Genomic DNA, 19,706 nt, shown 5'->3' with positions numbered 1-19,706 from the left:
TAGTTCAGTGCTCTGCACACAGTGAGTGCTCAATAAATACGATTGAATGAATGAATGAATGACTCAACATCCCCTTGCCCCTTGGTTAGTTCTCTCCCAGGTTGCCTAGGTTCTTCTCTTCCTCAGCGGAGGTTTTCCATAGCCTTCTTCAAGATCTTCTTGGCATCGCTGGCCGCCTCTTCGAGGAAATGCATGTGCATGTGGTACGTGAGTTTGAACAAAACCGGACTGGAGTTGATGACCCCTAAGAGAGGAATGTAGCTGCAGATCATGTTGGCCATCACCAGTGATTTGCCCAGTATGGTGTCCGGCACCAGCTGGTATTCTCTGACAGGCTTCAGATCCCGAGAGGTCGTGATGCTCAGTAACGCCTCCGGGGACAATTCCATCTTCCTGGCCAGTTGCTCGAGGGACTCGTCATCCACTCCAAAGCTCTTGCGGTAAAAGGTTAGCCATTCCTCGGGCTTGGCCATGGCTTTGGAGACGGGGTAGCCAACGATGGGGATGGCGGCCCACAGAATGGACTTCCGGGCCTGATTCTCGATCTTGCCCTTCAGGGCCTCCTTCTTCCTCTCGATGGCTTCCTCGGAGGAGTTAGGAAGGGCCAACAGGAAGGCTTCCCTCTTGAGGGCAGGAATCTCCTTCTTCAAGAGGATCTTCAGGTTGGGAAAGTCGTACTGGGAACTGTCAAAGTTGTTGACCAGGAAGACCTTGGGATCGCTCACCCCTGCTCTCCTGAGGTGCGTTAGAAACTCACCTCGGATCTGTCTCAGGACCTCCGCCTCGGTCTTGGGCTTAGATTTGCTCATTAAGTAGTTGTCCAGGTCCAGGTCCACTTTGCTCCGGACCACATAGAACCTCTTTCCCGCTCCCTCGATCTCCCTGGCCAGGTCCTCATGGTTGTAGGTGAACTGCTCACACATCGTGATGATAAAGAAATCGTACTTGCTGAATTCTACCTTCTCCAAATACGCCTTCAGTAGAAAACCGTCTGTCCCGACGCCGGGCAGGTCCCACAGGGCCACTTTGGGGAAGTGGGAACACTGGTAGCAGGTGGGCTTCATAGTGGTCTGCACTACGCCGGTGGGGGCCCACCCCTCCTGATCTTCATTCTTCAACCCCCGCAGTGCATTGATGAACATGGAGGCCCCATCTCCTGACTCTCCCAACACTGCAATTTGCAGCTCCGTGTCCTCTTCGTTCTGCAATTTCCCCATCAACTGGGAAATGGCTTCCTGCACTCTTCCTTCATCTTGGCTGTGGAGAGAGATGCTCTTCGGATCCATGGAGACCCAGTCCCTGGAGTAGCTGGCGATGGAGTGAGTGGTTGCCCAAGTCGTGCCCTGTCCCCTTTAATTCGGGGGAATCTAGGGAACCAGAGGGAACACGGGGTCAGGGGTGTGCAGCAGCTGAGGGGCCAGTGAGATCAGCGCTTTGGGTTCTGGTGGTAAATTCAGCAACCTCTCTCTTTCTCCACTCTTCTCTCGGGAGTTTGTCACTGAGAGCTGAAGAAAATCCCCCAAATCCATAAGATCCGTGACACGGAGCAAGGAGATGGTCGCCACTGACAGACCTCAAAAAATTGGGACACCCCTTGACCAACTTGAGCCCGCATCCCCTAAGCTCTTAGGTTTTCACCCCACCCCCTCTCCCCACAGCACTTCTGTACCCAGCTTTCAACTCGGGTGCTTCCCCCTACATGTCATTTATATTAATTCTGTCACCCCCCCCCCCCAGAATGTAAGCTCCCAGAGGGCTCAGATCGTGCCTACTGATGCTATTAGCACAGTGTTCTGCATAGAGTAAGTGCTCAATGAATACCACTGATTGAATGACCTGGAAGAACGAGGTAAACATTAGGATTATACCGTGAGCCCGATTTGGGACAGAGACCATGCCCAATCCCGATCGTACCGTCTCCGCTTCGGCTCCCAGCATAGTGCTCTGCACAGAGTAAGCACTGAACAAATACCACCGTTGTTATTACGGAGGTTACAGAACGTAGCTCTCCAGAAAGTTCTTGGTGGAAATCTGCAGAAGAGCCCAGAGGGACCTTTGAACCTCTCCCTGGCCTCAAGGTCATCACACCCCTCCCAGATCCCTGTCAGCAGCTGCAGAATTCAAGGAAAGGGCTGAGGGAGAGGAAGTCCGGGCAGTAGAAAATAAAAATCCCCCATGGAAAGCCATTTTGGGGTCACACAGGAGGGAGGGAGGCAGACCAGTTGAGATCTGGGTGACAGGCCACCCTCGACTTGGGGTCCCCTCAAAGACCCAGCTCAATGAGATCAGGCTGGGGTTTGAGATGACATGCAACAGAACAGGCAGAACAGGATCTCAAAGGAAGCTCAGAGTTTCACCTTAAGAGAAGCAGTGTGACCTAGTAGAAAGAACCGGGGCCTAGGAGTCAGAAGCCCTGGGTTCTAATGCTGGCTCCACTGCTCGTCTGCTGGGGGACCTTGGGTAGGTCACTTCACTCCTCTGGGCCTCGGTTCCCTCATCAGCAAAATGGGACTTCAATATCTGTTCTTCTTCCTACTTAGTCTGTGTGCCCCACGTGGTACCTAATTACCTTGTATCTACTGCAGTGCTTCATTCATTCATTCATTCATTCATTCATTCATTTATTCAATCGTATTTATTGAGCGCTTACTGTGTGCAAAGCACTGTACTAAGCACTTGGGAGAGTATAACATAGCAATAAACAGACATATTCCCTGCCTAAAACAAGCTTACACTACAGAGCTTGGCACTTAGTAAGCACTTAACAAATACCGATTTTATTGTAATTCTTCTTCTTCTTCTTAATTGGTGTCCAAGCCCAGCTCTCACCCTTCCTCTCTCTCTCTCTCTCTCTCACTTTCATTTTGTCTCTCTCAATTCTCTCCCATCCCTTTCTCTCTTTTCTCTCTCACTGTCTCCCTCTCACTGCCTCTCTCCCTCTCTCTTCCTCTCCCTCCCTCTTTCTCCCTTTCACTTTCTGTCTCTCTCTCATTTTCTCTTGCTATCTCTTTCTCCCCATTTCTCTCAATCTCTCTGTCTCCTCTGTCTGTTTTTCTCTCTCACTCTCCCCATTTCTCTCTAGCTTTTTAACATTCTCTCTCACTCTCTCCCCATTTCTCTCTATCTCACGAACATTCTCCCTCTCTATCTCTCATTTTTCTCTCACTATCTCTCTCTCCCCATTTCTCTCTACCTCTCTATCATTCTTTCTCTATCTCTTTCCCCACTTCTCTCTCTTTCTTTCTGTTCCCTCCTTCCCTCCCCCAACTCCTACCTCCTTCCCCTCCACCGAGATGTGTTACCCTCACCTCAGAGAACGACCACTTGTGCCTTTTCCTCTTCTCTCTCTCACAAGCCGGGCCTTGCCCCCGCACTGTCTTGGAAGAATGATCTGCTCTTGGGGTCAGAGTCGTAGTGCCACGGAGGAGGAAGTGTTTTCCACGCCTCAGAAAAGGGTAGGTCGCCTTGGTTGGCAAGGTGTCAGTTTCAAGGTTCAATCCGTCAATACTTTATTAATAATAATAATAATAATAATAATAATAATGGTATTTGTTAAGCACTTACTATGTGCCGAACACTGTTCTAAGTGCTGGGGTAGGTACGGGGTGATCAGGTTGTCCCACGTGGGGTTCACATTCTTAATCCCCATTTTACAGATAACTGAAGCACAGAGAGGTCAAGTGACTTGCCCAAAGCCACACAGTTGATCAGTGGCGGAGGTGGGATTATAACTCATGACCTCTGACTCCCAAGCCCTTGTTCTTTCCACTAAGCCATGCTGCTATGAAAATCGTAGCTCCTCTGGCTGGATTGGTTTAGGGAGGGGGTCGGGGCCCGGGCTCTGGTGGGGGTCTGAGCTGGAAAACTCTCAATCAATCAATCAATCATATTTATTGAGCACTTACTGTGTGCAGAGCAATGTACTAAGTGCTTGGGAGAGTACAATATAACAGCATAAAAGAATTGATAGACACAATCTCTGCCCACAGTGAGCTTACAGTCAAGAGGGGGAGACAGATATTAATATAAGAAATAAATTACATAAGCCCGCAAGCTTGGTGTCATCCTCGACTCCGCTCTCTCATTCACCCCTCACATCCAAGCTGTCACCAAAACCTGCCGGTCTCAGCTCTGCAACATTGCCAAGATCCGCCCTTTCCTCTCCATCCACACCGCTACCCTGCTCATTCAAGCTCTCATCCTATCCTGTCTGGACTACTGCATCAGCCTTCTCTCTGATCTCCCATCCTCGTGTCTCTCTCCACTTCAATCCATACTTCATGCTGCTGCCCGGATTATCTTTGTCCAGAAACGCTCTGGGCATATTACTCCCCTCCTCAAAAATCTCCAGTGGCTACCAATCAATCTGCGCATCAGGCAGAAACTCCTCACCCTGGGCTTCAAGGCTGTCCATCACCTCGCCCCCTCCTACCTCACCTTCCTTCTCTCCTTCTACAGCCCAGCCCGCACCCTCCGCTCCTCCGCCGCTAATCTCCTCACCGTACCTCGTTCTCGCCTGTCCCGCCATCGACCCCTGGCCCACGTCATCCCCGGGGCCTGGAATGCCCTCCCTCTGCCCATCCGCCAAGCTAGCTCTCTTCCTCCCTTCAAGGCCCTGCTGAGAGCTCACCTCCTCCAGGAGGCCTTCCCAGACTGAGTCCCTTCCTTCCTCTCCCCCTCGTCCCCCTCTCATCCCCCCATCTTACCTCCTTCCCTTCCCCACAGCACCTGTATATATGTATATATGTTTGTACATATTTATTACTCTATTTATTTATGTATTTATTTATTTATTTTACTTGTACATATCTATTCTATTTATTTTGTTTTGTTGGTATGTTTGGTTTTGTTCTCTGTCTCCCCCTTTTAGACTGTGAGCCCACTGTTGGGTAGGGACTGTCTCTATGTGTTGCCAATTTGTATTTCCCAAGGGCTTAGTACAGTGCTCTGCACATAGTAAGCGCTCAATAAATACGATTGATGATGATGATGATTACAACTGTGGACATAAGTGCTGTGGGGTTGAGAGCGGGGGGTGAATACAGGGAGCAAATTAGGGCAGCACAGAAGGGAGTGGGAGAAGAGGAAATGGAGGCTTAGTCAGAGAAGGCCTCTTGGGGGAGATGTGCCTTCAGTGGTCTCCTGAAAACTTGGAGCCTGGCCAGAGAAGAGAGAACAGAGAAGAGTGAAGAGGGAGGCCCTTTCCCTGTGGTATCAAGTATTATTATGTGCCAAATGCTGGAGAGGACACAAGATAATCAATTTGGACACAGTCCCTGCCCCACATGGGGTTCACAGTCTAAGAAGGTGGAAGAATGGGGATTTTATTCAAAATTAAAGATGTGGAAACTGAGGCATGTAGCTGCTAATTAGTAGACTCTACATTGTAAGTTAGTGACTAGACTCTAGACTGTAAGCTCGTTATGGGCAGGGAACATGTTCATTCATTCATTCATTCAATCATATTGATTGAGCGCTTACTGTGTGCAAAGCACTGTTCTAAGCACTTGGGAGAGTACAATATAAAAATGAACAGACACATTCCCTGCCCACAACGAGTTAACAATCCAGAGGGGGAGAAAGACAATAGTTTAAATAAATAAATGTACATAAGTGCTGTGGGGTTGTCTACCAATTCTGTATACTGCAGTCTCCCAAACACTTAGTACAGTGTTCTGCAAGTAGGAAGTGCTCAATAAATATGATTGATACTGCAGATGAGAGAGAGAGAGAGCGGGAATGGAACCCAGGGCTACTAACTCCCAGTCCTGAGCTCTTTCTACAAAAACGTGCTGCCTCTTATTAAGCTCCTCCTCCATGCCAAATTAATAATGTTAATAATAATAGCATTTATTAAGCACTTACTATGTTCCAAGCTCTGTACTAAGTGCTGAGGTAGATACAAAATCATCAGTTCCCACCCCAGACAGGCCTCACAATCTAGGCGATGGAGAGTGGTGGATGTCTTATCTCCATTTTACAGCTGAGGCCCAGAGAAGCTGAATGACTTGTCCCAGGTTACACCGCAGGCCAGTGGCAGAGCCGGGATTAGAACTCAGGTCCTCGGACTCCCAAGAAGCTGCAGGAGTGAGGAAGGAGAAGACAAATCCCCCCGCCCCCGTCAATGGAATCCTTCATGTCCGCCTCCACCCGCCTCAGGCTTCCTCTTGTCTTTCCCCACTTCAATCCATACTTCACGCTGCTGCCCAGATTGTCTTTGTCCAGAAACGCTCTGGACATGTTACTCCCCTCCTCAAAAATCTCCAGTGGCTACCAATCAACCTACACATCAGGCAGAAACTCCTCACCCTTGGTTTCAAGACTCTCCATCACCTCGCCCCCTCCTACCTCACCTCCCTTCTCTCCTTCTCCAGCCCAACCGCACCCTCCGCTCCTCTGCCGCTAGTCTCCTCACCGTTAGGCCTCATTCTCGCCTGTCCCGCTGTCGACCCCCGGCCCACGTCATCCCCCTAGCCTGGAATGCCCTCCCTCCGCACTTCCGCCAAGCTAGCTCTCTTCCTCCCTTCAAGGCCCTACTGAGAGCTCACCTCCTCCAGGAGGCCTTCCCAGACTGAGCCCCTTCCTTCCTCTCCCCCTCCTCCCCCTTTCCATCCCCCCAGCCTTACCTCCTTCCCTTCCCCACAGCACCTGTATACATGTATATATGTTTGTACATATTTATTACTCTATTTATTTATTTATTTTACTTGTACATATCTATTCTATTTATTTTATTTTGTTAATATGTTTGGTTTTGTTCTCTGTCTCCCCCTTCTAGACTGTGAGCCCACTGTTGGGTAGGGACCGTCCCTATATGTTGCCAACTTGTACTTCCCAAGTGCTTAGTACAGTGCTCTGCACACAGTAAGTGCTCAATAAATATGATTGATTGATTGATTGATTGATTCTGCTCCCCCCGGGGAAAGGCAGCAGCAACAGCCAAGGGACCCTGTGGCCCAGCACCCAAATGGTGAGCCTTGTAGATGAAAATACCGAGCCCTGTGGAAAATCTCCAGACCCTCGTAGTACTGTGGAAGACCATCAGCTTCCCCTCCTTTTGAGAAACAATTGTTTTCCTCACTCCGAGGCTGGGGTCTCGAGGGCCATTTGTAAAAACACAGCTTCCTTCTTTTGTAATTTTGGAAACACCATGATGTGCAACTCTCACTGTAGGAGAAGAATGCTCGGACTGCACTAGTCAGAGTTCACAGGGCATGGGGATGGATTGTGAAGCATTAAAGCTTCTTTTCTTCTTCTTTTAAAAGCAACGTGGCTTGGTGGGTAGAGTCCGGGCTTGGGAGTTGGAGGTCATGGATTCTAATGCCGGCTCTGCAACTTGTCAGCTGTGTGGCTCTGGGCAAGTCACTTAACTTCTCTGTGCCTCAGTTACCTCATCTGTAAAATGGGGATTAAGACTGTGAGTCCCATGTGGGACAACCTGATTACCTTGTACCTACCCCAGCTCTTAGAACAGTGCTTGGCACATAAGAGGCGCTTAACAAATACCATCATCATCATCATCATTTTCTTACCAAATTGGGTCTGAGTCCTCGTTCTGTGGCTGATTCCATGACACCCTCTAGCCTGCAAAGTCTATATTATCTGTGAGCAGAGGGGTGTGGACTTTAGGTGGGGGGAGGCACAAGGAAGTATGAACCATAAGATTAGACTTTTTTTCACTGCAATAATCTCAGTGACCGTTTAAGGTTCAGGGTCTAAGAGTTCCCTCATTTCCTGGTTGGGGTGGAGGGTGAAGAAAACGTGGATCCACATGTGCTTGTAACTTGGGGTGCTGGCCAGAGAGAGCTCCCCGGTCCCCTGCTCCACGCTGGAGGGAGCCCGGAGAACCCCCCAGATCTGCCCCCGCTGTGACACCCCTTCTTCAAGGACTCAGGTGGGTGGAATCGAGGGTGGCGTGTGTTCAGGTGGGCTGGTGCCTATGCAGCACCACCTTTCCCATGTCCTCCAAGCTTCCCAGGTGCCATCTTGCAGAAGCTGTACCGCAACCTGGGGCTTGCAGGGGGGAGCCGACAGAGGGTCCCTGAGGGGGGCTGTCCTGGTGGAGGAAGCCTCAAGCCAACAAGTGGAAGGATTTTCAACTTGTTAATGCTACTTGTTAAGCGCTTACTATGTGCCAGGCACTGCCCTAAGCCCTGAGGTAGATCCAAGCCAGTTGGGTTAGACACAGTCCCTGTCCCACATGAGGCTCACACCCTTAATCCCCATTTTACAGATAAAGTAACCGAGGCATGGAGAAGTGAAGCCATTTGCCCAAGGACGCACAGCAGGCACGTAGCGGAGCCGGAATTAGAACCCAGGTCCTTCTAACTCCCAGGTCTGGGCTCTATCCACTAGGCCAGGCTGCTTCTCGTGATTTTCAAAGACACCTGCAGGAAGTGGCTGATTTGAAGCCTTTGAGTTGGGGGCTGGGAATGGAGATATGAGAAAGATAAAGAGAAACTGAGAGTGAGGATTGGTGAGGGAGTGTGAGCAGGTGTGTGTGTGTGTGTTTGCATTTCTGCATGTGTGTGTTTGTGGGAACTGACTCTGGTGTAATGTTGGTATCTGTTAACTGCTTACATGGTGCCAAGCAACGTTGAGGTAGGTACAAGATGGAGTTCACCACGTAAGTGGGAGGGAAAATGGGCATTTAAGCCTGATTTTACAGTGAGGTAACCGAGGCACAGAGAGAGCAGGGAAAACACTTGTTCTAGGTCGCACAGCAGGCAAGTGGCAGAACAGAATTAGAACCCAGGTCCCCTGCCTCCCAGGCCCGGGCTCTTTCTGCTTGGCCACACTGCCTCCATATATCACCCAGAATCCTCAGGGGCTCCCGGGAGTGGGTGCCTTGGGTTATGATTCCACCCTGGTGGAGAGAGGGAGGGAGCCTCTCATTCATTCATTCGATCGTATTCATCAAGCACTTACTGTCTGCAGTGCACTGTACTAACCAAACTCAGATCCAGTTTGGTTTTCTTCTGGGTCCAGAAAGAAGTACCTCAGAAACACCAGCTCAGCCAGGACAGAGAAGATGAAGCATCTTTTTAACAAATATTCATTCTTTTACTGTGACTGATTTCCCATTGCCACCCCAAAGCTGCTTCTCAGACTAGCAAAAGCAAGTTCGGGAGACTCCAGGAATGTTTTCTGACTCTACAGAGAGGGCCTGGGGTGGTTTGCCCGGGAAACCAGGACACTGAGACACTTATGCAAATCTCCACTGTAAGCTCTGATACGAAGTAGAATTTTGAGCTCTGATAGTAGTAATAGTAATGATAATAATGATGGTATTTGTTAAGCGCTTACTATGTGCCAAGCAGCGTTCTAAGCACTGGGGTAGATACAAAGTAATCAGGTTGTCTCACATCATCATCATCATCATCATCAATCGTAGTTATTGAGCGCTTACTGTGTGCAGAGCACTGTACTAAGCGCTTGGGAAGTACAAATTGACAACATATAGAGACAGTCCCTACCCAACAGTGGGTTCACAGTCTAAAAGGGGGAGACAAAACCAAACATACTAACAAAATAAAATAAATAGAATAGATATGTACAAGTAAAATAAATAAATAGAGTAATAAATATGTACAAACATATATACATATATACAGGTGCTGTGGGGAAGGGAAGGAGGTAAGATGCGGGGGGATGGAGAGGGGGACGAGGGGGAGAGGAAGGAAGGGGCTCAGTCTGGGAAGGCCTCCTGAACATGGGGCTCACAGTCTTATTCCCCATTTTACAGATGAGGTAACTGAGGCACAGAGAAGTTAAGAAACTTGCCCAAGGCCACACAGCAGACAAGAGGCAGAGCTGGGATTCTGACTCCCAAGCCCATGCTCTATCCACTAGGCCACACTGCATTAGGTGCTTATTTGGTGCAAGCCACTGTACTGAGTGCTGAGCACTGTACGGATTGCCTTTTCTGATTCTTCCAGTAACTCAAACACCCAGAGGCTTCTCTCCCACTGACTGTGAAAAGCTAACTCATTATTATTATTATATTTGTTAAACACTATGTGTCAAGCACTGTTTTTATGGTATTGGTTAAGCGCTTACTATGTGTCAAGCACTTTCCTGAGCACTGGGGTAGGTACATGTTAATGAGGTTGCATACAGACCCTGTCCTGCATGGGTCTCACAGTCTAAGAAGAAGGGAGAACAGGTATTGACTTGCCATTTTACAGTTGAGGAAACTGACGCTCAGAGAAATGAAATGACTTGCTCAAGGTCACACAGCAAGCAATTGGAAGAGTTGGGATTAGAACACCAGTCCTCTGACTCCCAGACCCGTGCTCTTTCCACTAGATTTTGATATCACTTCTACAACAGAGTCAACTGTAAAACCAATCTAGTGATTATGTGGGGAATTAATAAATGTGGTATTTGTTAAGCGCTGGCGTGGATACAGGCAAATTGAGTTGGACACAGTCCAACATGGGGCTCACAGTCTTAACCCCCCTTTTACAGATGAGGTAACCGAGGCCCAGAGAAGTGAAGTGTCTTTCCCAAGTTCGCACAGCAGATGAGCGGCGGAGCCGGCAGTTAGGCACTAGGCACTAAGCCAAACCACTTCCTTCCCAGGGAGGAACGCTAGTTGCTTAAATGTCTCGTCCACCTGACACCACTTTCTCTTGTCTCCTGTGCCTCTCTCAGCATCTGCCTGACCCACCTCTGGGGTCTTCCAAAGCAGCTTTGATGGAGGACTCCTCTCTGCCCAGCCCGGTGCTCTTTCTCCTCATCCTCCAGGTCTTCCCCTGGAGCTCAGGTAAGAATGTACACCTGGTTCTCGCTCACTCAATCCCTGGGGCCGTGAGTCAAGCAAGAAGCTGTGGATGGCCCACGTCCTCCTTCTGGCCTGGATCGCCTTCCCCATTCATATCCGACAGACCATCGCTCTCTCAACCTTCAGAGCCCTCTATAATCCCATCTCCTCCAAGAGGCCTTCCCAGACTAAGCCATCATTTTCCCTCCTCCCTCTCCCTTCTGCGTCACCCTTGCACTAAAATTTGCATCCTTAATTTCCCCACCCTTGGCTCCAAAGCAGTATACCCACATTTTATTTATTTATATTAATGTCCGTCTCCCCCTCTATACTGTGAGCTCATTGTGGGCAGGGAATGTAACTACCAACTCTTTTGTACAGTACTCTCCCAAGCGCTTAGTACTTAGTGCTCGGCACAGAGTTGGAGCTACATAGATACCATTGATTGATTGACTGGCTTGGAGACAGGCGAGAGGGCTTTGTCCTTCACCAGCTCAATCAAACAATCAATGATATTTACTGAGCTTTAACTCTGTGCAGAACACTGTACTAAATTCTTGGGAGGTACAATAGGGTAAGTAGACATGACCCCTTCCCTCAAAGACCTTACCATCTAGCAGGGGAGATGGACACAATAATAAATTAAGGGTACAGAACCAGTAGAGTATAAAAATATATGAATACGTTTTGTGATGGTGGGGTGACTATCATAAATACCCGAGGCAGGGGAGAGGTAAGGACTCAAATGATGCAGAAGGGAGGAAAATAAGGTGGGGAGATGAAAGATTATAATAATAATAATGATGGCATTTGTTAAGTGCTTACTATGTGCAAAGCACTGTTCTAAGCACTGGGATTAGTCAGGGAAGGCTTCCTGGAGGAGCTGTCAATCAATCAATCAATCAATCAATCAGTCACATTCACTGAGTGCTTCCTGTGTGCAGAGCACTTTACAAAGGGGAGACAGACATTAATATGAATAAATGAATTATGGATGTGATTTTAGTGGGGGTCTGAAGCTGGGGCGAGTGGTGGTCTATTGGCTATGAAGTAGGGGGGGGGTTCCAGGCAGGGGGTAGAGTGTGAATATGGAGTAGTGTGAAAGGTGAGAGTGACGCACAGTGTTAGAGGAGCAAAGTGTGCAAGCTGAGTTGCAGGACAACAGAAAGTAGGATATGTTTGCCCACAAAGCCTTATTAAATCACAGCTCCTCCAAGAGGCCTGCTCCAACTAAGCTATCAACTCCTCTTCTCCCACTTCCTACGGCATCACCCTTGCACTTGCACCCTTTATTCACCCCATTCTCAGCCCCACAGCGCTTCTGTCTACATCTGTAATTTCTTTTTAATGTCTGTTTCCTCCCCTAGACCATAGGCTCCTTGTGGGCAGGGAACATGTCTACCAACTCTGGGGATTCAACACCTGTTCTCCCTCCTACTTACACTGTGAGCCCCGGGTGGGACAGGGACTGTGTTCAACCTGATTATCTTGTATCTACCCAGGCTCTTTCCACTTGGCCACGCTACTTCACAGAGAGCTTAGTGCGCTGCTTGGTCAATAGTAAGCGCTTAGTAAGCATCAATAGTATTATTATTCCAACGGTAGCAAGACTTGGGTTCCCTGTCCTCAAGAAACTTACAATCTTTTGGGGAAGACAGAATAAAATCACTTACAGATAGTGACACAGTAATGGTATGCGTATTTTGGGACCATCAGCTGAGTGTAACCCACTGTACTGAATGCTTAGAAGATAGCAAGAGATGTAAGAGGCATATTCCCTATCCACAAAGAGCTTAACATCTCATGGGGAAGCCAGGCATAACAATTTAAAATGTGCCAGGAGAACGATAATAGTGGTATTTGTTTAATCAATTGATCAGTGGTATTCACTGAGCACTTACTGTGTGCTGAGCATTGTACTAAGCATTTGGGAAAGTGTAATACAACTCTACCATTTTAAAAAAATGATATTTTGGGGGCACCAACTCTGTGCCAGGCACTATATTAAGCACTGGGGTAGGTATGAGCTAATCAGGTTGGACACAGTCCATGTCCCACATGGGTTTCATTCACAGTCATAATCCCCATTTTCCAGATGAGGTAACTGAGGCCCAGAGAAGTGAAATGACTTGCTCCAGGTCCCACAGCAGACAAGTGGTGAGGCTGGTTTAGAACCCAGGTCCTCTGACTCCCAGGCCACTAGGCCACGCTGCTTCCCAGAGCACTTAGTACAGTGCTCTACACACAGTCAACACTCAATAAATACCACTTATTTGCTTGATATGAAATAAATCAGATTGAATAATGAGGAAGCAGCGGGGCCTAGTGGATAGAGCACAAGCCTGGGAGTCAGGTTCTGTATCCCGGCCTCACCACTGGTCTGCTGTGTGACCCTGAGCAAGTCACTTCACTTCTCTGTGCCTCAGTTCTCTCACCTGGAAAATGGGGATTCAGACATGTGGGACAGGGATTGTGTCCAACCTGATTAGCTCGTGTTTACCCCAGAGCTTAATACAGTGCCTGGCACATAGTAAGTGCTTAACAAATACCATAAAAAAATGAATAATGGAAAGCACCGTTGAGTATACCTTACAGATATGAGTGTGTGTGTGTGTGTCTAGGGGGGAGGTATAAATTCATAGGGCTTTTAGGGGTGTTGTGGGGGAGATGGGGCTTGGGGTGTTGGGGTGTTGGCTTTCCAGTTGTAAGGCTGGCAACCACCGTGTCCTCCTCCATCTCTTCTTCCAGCCCTTTCTCCAGGGGAGTTCAAGGTGATGGGACCCACGGAGCCCATACTGGCCTGGGTTGGGGAAGAAGCCCAATTTTCTTGTCAGCTCACCCCTTTGGTGGATGCTAAAGATATGCTGGTGAAATGGTACCGGGGAGACTCCACCCGACTGGTTCATGTGTACCATGAGGGCAGGACGCTAAATGACGAGGTGATGCCGGAATACCAAAACCGGACCAAGATGGAGGAAAGAGCCCTCTCCGATGGGATCCTCCTCCTCACAGTGAACAACGTGCGGCCCTCCGACCAAGGGGATTACACGTGCAGCGTGGACGGCAGCACGAATCAAAAAGGCTTTACTATCCGGCTCAATGTCGCAGGTTGGGAGAGGGGCTTTGGGGAAGGGGGAAGGGGGGATCTGGAGGGGAAGGATGGAGTTAGATCTAGGAATGATGAATTCTGATCTAGGTGTGGGTTTGGGAATAGTTTATTTTCCTACAAGCTTAATAATAATAATAATAATAATAGTAATGTGACATTTTATGTCATTTCACATTTTGTGACATTTCAGCATGGCGTAGCAGAAAGAGTTGGGGCCCGGGAGTCAGAGGACGTGGGCTGTTATTATTATTATTATTATTATTATTATTACATTGGTTAAGTGCTTACTATGATACAAGTTGTCAGACACAGTCCCTGTCCCACATAGAGCTAACAGTTTAAAAGAAGTGGCATTGAATCCCCATTTTACAGATGAGCATTCTAATCTAATCTGCTAAATGACCTTGAGCATGTCACCTGACTTGTCTGGGCCTCAATTTCCTCAGCTGGAAAATGGGAACTAGATACCTATTCTCTCTCTCCATTAGACTGGAGGCCCTCTGTGAGATGGAGACTGTGTCCAACCTGATTGTTTTATTCCTAACCCAGTGCTTGGCACACAGTAAGCACTTAACAAATACCATTTTTATCATTGTCATTGTGATTTTCTTCTTCTTCTTCACACAAGCAGTCACAGGCACAGAAAGGACCTCTCAACGTGTCTCTGGCAATCATTCCATCAATCAGTAGTTTTTCTCAAGCGCTTCCTCTGGGCAGCACACTGTACTAAGAACTTGGGAGAGTAAAATACAGTTGGTATTCATGATCTCTGCCCTCTTTAGAGTTTACAATTTAGACCAGGGATACAGACACTAAAATAAAATCTCGGTAGGGGGAAGTGCCTCTCTCAGGGTCGCGCCTGGAGAGTTTCCAGTGCTCTACCAGTCTCAACTACGGGAGGGAGTGTCAAGCACCTGTACATTCCATTCCTAGCTTGGGCAGTGGCTAGCAAGTGGAAGGCAATCTGCTGCAAGTCGAAACTCACCCGTGCTGGGCAGCAGCGGCACAATAGAGAGTCGAGGGCGGAGACTGAAGTTTACTGCGTGAAGGAGGCAATGGTAAACCACTTCCATATTTTTACCAAGAAAACTCTATGCAAACACTACCAGAGTTATTGTTGATGGAGGTGGAGTGTTCTGGGAGGGATGTATCCATGGCATTGCTATGGGTCGGAGATGACTCGATGGTATAAGACAAGACAAGGGGGAAGTGACAGTCGATCAATCAATCACCGATCAACGGTATTTATTGAGCACTTACTATGTACAGAGCACTGTACTAAGCACTTGGGAGAATACAATATAACAGAGTGGGTAGACGTTCCCTGCCCACAAGGAGCTTACAGTCTAAAGGTGGAGTTTAAGGATAAATATGTAAGTGCTATGACCCAGTGTTGTGGAGGGGATGTCACTAGGATACAAGGTTTAAGCAATAATGATACAGGCATCATTCCATTTCTACCTGTCTCAATTGTGGTATTAAGCACATACTGTACGCCAAGCACTGTACTAAGCACTGGGGTAGATGAGCAGGTCAGACATTGGCCCTTTACCCACCTGGGGCTCACAGTCAAAGAGGGAGGGAGAACAAGTATTTTATCCCCATTCTACAGATGAGGAAACTGAAGCACGGAGAAGTCCCACAACAGACAAGTGGCAGAGCCGGCATTAGACCGCAGGTCCTCTAATTCCCAGGCCCGAGCTCTTTCCACTCGGCCATGCTGTCTTCAGTCCAGGGTGGGGTTTTGTCTGGAAAGAAATCAGAGACTTAAGCTGCTGTCCTGTTCTTCCCCCACCCCCAGCCATGGGCTCGGACCCTCAGATCTCAGTGGAGGGCCATGTGGATGGAAGGATTCTGCTGGAATGCAAGTCGGAAGGATGGTACCCAGAGCCTGAAGTGCAGTGGAAAGACAACGCTGGAAACAATTTGCTGTCATCCTCTGAGTCCACAGATCAGGGGGAAGACAAGCTGTTTTGGAAGAAGGCGTCTTTGCTCATCACTGAAAAGGATGAAAGGAATTTGTCATGCCTTTTCTGGAACCCCATTTTGGGGCAGAAATTGGATTCAAAGATTCATGTAGCTGGTCAGTTCTTTCCTCCATTACCCAGAAGCCTTTGGGGCTCTGGAGCCCAGCAGGTGGGCAATACCCACCATCCCTAGTATGCTGTGTCACAATGACTCCCCTTCCCCTACTCCACCCTCTCATCCAAAGAGACCACCTGACCCTTCCCCCTTTCCCAAAATCCCCCCTCCCCAACAATGAAAACAAATGTTCATCAAGAGGGTTTCTCTTTCAGATTTCCTGTTCCTGAAGAGGTCCCCATGGTCCATCATTCTGGGCGTGCTCCTGACGGTTCTGATCCTTCTCATTGGCTTAGCTCAGTGCTTCCTCTGGAGTCATAACAAGTTGCAAAGTAAAGCCATGAAGGGGAGAATGGGGAGAAATTGGGGAGGGCAAGGGGAAATATACCTTTTCCCTACATGGCTGGGAAACCTGGGAAGTAGACTTGAATGTCTCTTCTGTGACCTCCCGGGCCTGAAACCATCCTTCCCAATCAGTTCAGCCAATCGGTGCTCCTTATCGAGCGGAGCGTGCGGACTGGGTTGTAGTAGGAGATCAGAGAGATGATAAGAAGGGGGTTAAAGGAGGCGGGGGGCATGAGCTGATCGAGTACTTTAGGCCAGAAAGACTCAGGTCTTCTTTAAGGGCTCCAGCTTGCCCCAGGCTAGAGCCACCCTTACACACTGGCCGAGCCAGACCAGAACTGAATCCTGGGAGGAAAGGGCTAGGCTCAGAGAAGCGTGACTCTCATCAGGTCCGACTTCAGGGTTCCCCACTGACACTTGCTTCTGCCTTTGTTTCCTTTCCACTTCCAGAGAAGTACAAGATGGGGCTTGGTGAGTTCTTTGTTTCCCCTGAAACACTAAGATTTGTTTGTCTCCCTGTCTCTGTGCCCGGGAAATACCTCATGTTGTATGGTTTCTTCTGTTTCAGTTTCCAAAACACCTACAGCTGATATAGGTGAGTGCTTATTTCTGGGATCCCTACTTTGGAACCAGAGCTTTTTTAAAAAAAATCGTATTTGTTAAACACTTAACTGTGTGCCAAGCATTGTTCTAAGCACTGGGATAGATACAGTATCATCAGTTTGGACACAGTCTCTGTCTTAGAGTGGGCTCTCAGTCTAAGTAGAAGGGATCCCCTACCCTACTTATATTAATGATTAATGATGGTATTCGTTAAGCGCTTACTATGTGTCAAGCACTGTTCTAAGTGCTAGGGTAAATATAAGCTAATCAGGTTGGATACAGTCCCTGTCCCACATCAGGTTCACTCTTAATCCCCATTTTTCAGATGAGGTAACTGAGCCACAGAGAAGTGAAGTGAGCTGCCCAAGGTCACACAGCAGACAAATGGCGGAGCTGAGATTAGAACCCAGGTCCTTCTGACTCCCAGGCCCGGGCTTTATCCATTAGGCCATGGTATATTGAGCTCAAGGCCCCACCCAAAACCCTGGGAACATTGAAGAATGCTGGGAGTACTCAATGGACTCCCCCAATCACATGCTTAAGATTTGTCCCTCAATAAGAGCGCTCGGCTAGCACTCCCTGTTCCCCCAGGGAACAGTTCCAACTAGAAAACACAATCCCCATTGCTGATCAGCCCCATAGGAAAAGCCCATCTCCTCCAGGAAGCATTCCCTGATTAATTCACCACCCCCCAAGGGTGTGTGTGTGTGTGTGTGTATACACATTCCATTCCTATACTCAGAAATATATGTACGAATATACCAATGTGGGATTTTATTTGTATATTTTCCTATATGTTCAGTTATTCATTTAGCTATTTACCCAGCTGTTTCATCCCTATATTTATCCTACTTCCTATTATATCACAGTTCTTCTTCTTGTTCTCACTATTTGTAGCTAACTAGAGAAACAAGATGAAATGCCTGTCCTCCTTCCCTCTTAGACTGAGCACCGAGTGGGACAGAGACTGTGTCTTATCTGTTTATCTTGTATCTACTCTTGGGCTTAGCCCATTGTGAGTGCTTAATAAATAATGTGAACTTTCCTCCCAGCTAATCACTGTTTCCTCCCTCTGTCCCATTTCAGGCTGGAGACGATTGCATGCAGGTAAGACTAATCTCCCCTCCTCCCACTCCCCTGCCCCATCACCCAGGAGGTGCAAGACAAGAGAAAGGAAGGCTGGGGGAGTCAAACTCTTCTCAGAAGGTTCTGGAATAAGAGACCAGGAAGTGTCAGAACGGTGGGATTATGGAACTGGACTTGAATCAGTAAAGACCCCATGTTCAATCAATCAATCAATTGCATTATTAAGTGTTTACTGCATGCAGAGCACTGTATTAAGCGCTTGGGAGAGTACAACACAACATTATAATAGACACATTCACTGTCCACAACAAGCTTATGGTCTAGAGGATGAAGTTATGGTCCAGAGGAGTGTTCACTGGGAAAACTGAAACAACTAGACTATTGACCCCGAGTTTTTCCTTCCAGTCATGTTGACACTGGATCCAGACACAGCCCATCCGCAACTGGAACTGTCTAACGACCATCACACGATGATCCTGACACAAACATGGCGGGATGTGCCCAGAGGGCACAGGAGATTTAATGTCACACCCGCTGTGTTGGGCTCTCCGAGCTTCACCTCGGGGAGACGTTACTGGGAGGTGGAGGTGGGAGATGGAGCCCAGTGGATTCTAGGAGTCTGCAGGGAAGGGGCAAACATGCAGGGAAAGGTATCATTCAACCCCCAGAATGGCTACTGGGCCATGTGGCTGAAGAAAGGAAATGGAAACTGGATCCTGGAGTCCCCCTTTTCCCTCCTTCCCCTCGTGAAGCCCCCACAATGTGTGGGCATCTTCTTGGACTACAGTTCTGGGCTCCTCTCATTTTACAGCACCACAGACATGGTCCACCTCTACACTTTTCCCCACACCCTCTTCCACGAGCACCTTTTCCCATTCTTTAGTCTCTGTGCAAATCCAGAAGGAGAAAGCCCAGCTTCTCTGACAGTCTGCCCAATAGAAGTTAACCCCACGGGGGTCCCCAAAGAGGCTCCTCAGAAGCCACCGAGATCCCTGGAGGGTCCTGGCTCGATCCCGGGAGAGAGCGACGCTCTCCTGGGGAGACCTTCATCATTTCTCCCAGTGTAAACAGGGTGCATCACTGAGAGCTTGTCCCATTCAAGGAAGCAGATGCCTCCTCTGCCCTCTAGGATCGATCGATCAGGGGTACTTATCAAGCGCATATTGTGTGCAGAGCACTGGACTGAGCGCTTGGGAGAGGACAATACAACAGATTCGATAGACACGTTCCCTGCCCACAACAAAGTTACAGTCTAGAAGCTTACATTCTGAAATGGATTCCATTAGCCTAGACAATGTAGAAGGGCAGATCTGGGATGCCCTCTGTAGTTTGGCAGATATGTTGATTCCCCATGCTTGAAGCCCACTTGAGTCAACTAAAAGTCTCCAAGGGTCCCTGAGCTGGGAACCTAATAATAATGATGATGATTATGATGGTATTTGTTAAGCGCTTACTATGTGTCAAGCACTGTTCTAAGCGCTGGAGTAGATACGATTAATCAGTCCCTGCCCGACATGGGGTCTACAGTCTAGTGTAACCCACACTCTAGCTATAAGGTCTGGAAGGAATCCATCAAGGCCATCCCAGACCTGCCTCAAGCCCCAGCTCAGGGGGTCTTTGGAATAACCTGCATTTGTGAAGCCAGGACCCTTCCTTCAATCAACTGGACAGCTGGCCAATGACCACAGCAACTTACAAGCCACTCTCGCGGGCCAG

The 19,706-nt window shown here is 48.4% G+C and overlaps 2 protein-coding genes across 2 annotated transcripts; one reads left to right on the top strand and one right to left on the bottom strand.

Annotated features, from left to right (window-relative positions):
- Window positions 1–122: 122 nt before the first annotated feature.
- Window positions 123–1,286, bottom strand: LOC119947905 (T-cell-specific guanine nucleotide triphosphate-binding protein 2-like). Its single transcript, XM_038769558.1, has one exon. It carries the CDS (start codon window positions 1,284–1,286, stop codon window positions 123–125), a length of 1,164 nt encoding a protein of 387 aa, XP_038625486.1.
- Window positions 1,287–1,314: 28 nt separating this feature from the next.
- On the top strand, window positions 1,315–19,057 carry LOC119947904 (butyrophilin subfamily 1 member A1-like). The gene is made up of 9 exons (XM_038769557.1): window positions 1,315–1,319; window positions 7,888–7,978; window positions 10,657–10,768; window positions 13,514–13,873; window positions 15,676–15,957; window positions 16,172–16,288; window positions 16,870–16,896; window positions 17,991–18,011; window positions 18,396–19,057. The coding sequence occupies exons 1-9, from the start codon at window positions 1,315–1,317 to the stop codon at window positions 19,055–19,057; spliced, it is 1,677 nt and encodes a 558-aa protein (XP_038625485.1).
- Window positions 19,058–19,706: the final 649 nt, after the last annotated feature.

This window comes from Tachyglossus aculeatus, chromosome X4 (assembly GCF_015852505.1).
Source record: "Tachyglossus aculeatus isolate mTacAcu1 chromosome X4, mTacAcu1.pri, whole genome shotgun sequence".
Classification (NCBI taxonomy): Eukaryota; Metazoa; Chordata; class Mammalia; order Monotremata; family Tachyglossidae; genus Tachyglossus; species Tachyglossus aculeatus.
The sequence above is the reverse complement of the archived record's forward strand: the minus strand, read 5'-3'. Positions and strand labels throughout refer to the sequence as shown.

Coding starts and splice junctions, on each gene's coding strand:
- LOC119947905 (XM_038769558.1), bottom strand. CDS start 1,286: ATGGATCCGAAGAGCATCTCTCTCCACAGCCAAGATGAAGGAAGAGTG.
- LOC119947904 (XM_038769557.1), top strand. Junction 7,979..10,656: donor ATGTCCTCCAAGCTTCCCAG/GTGCCATCTTGC, acceptor TGCCTCTCTCAG/CATCTGCCTGACCCACCTCT. Junction 13,874..15,675: donor TATCCGGCTCAATGTCGCAG/GTTGGGAGAGGG, acceptor CCCCACCCCCAG/CCATGGGCTCGGACCCTCAG.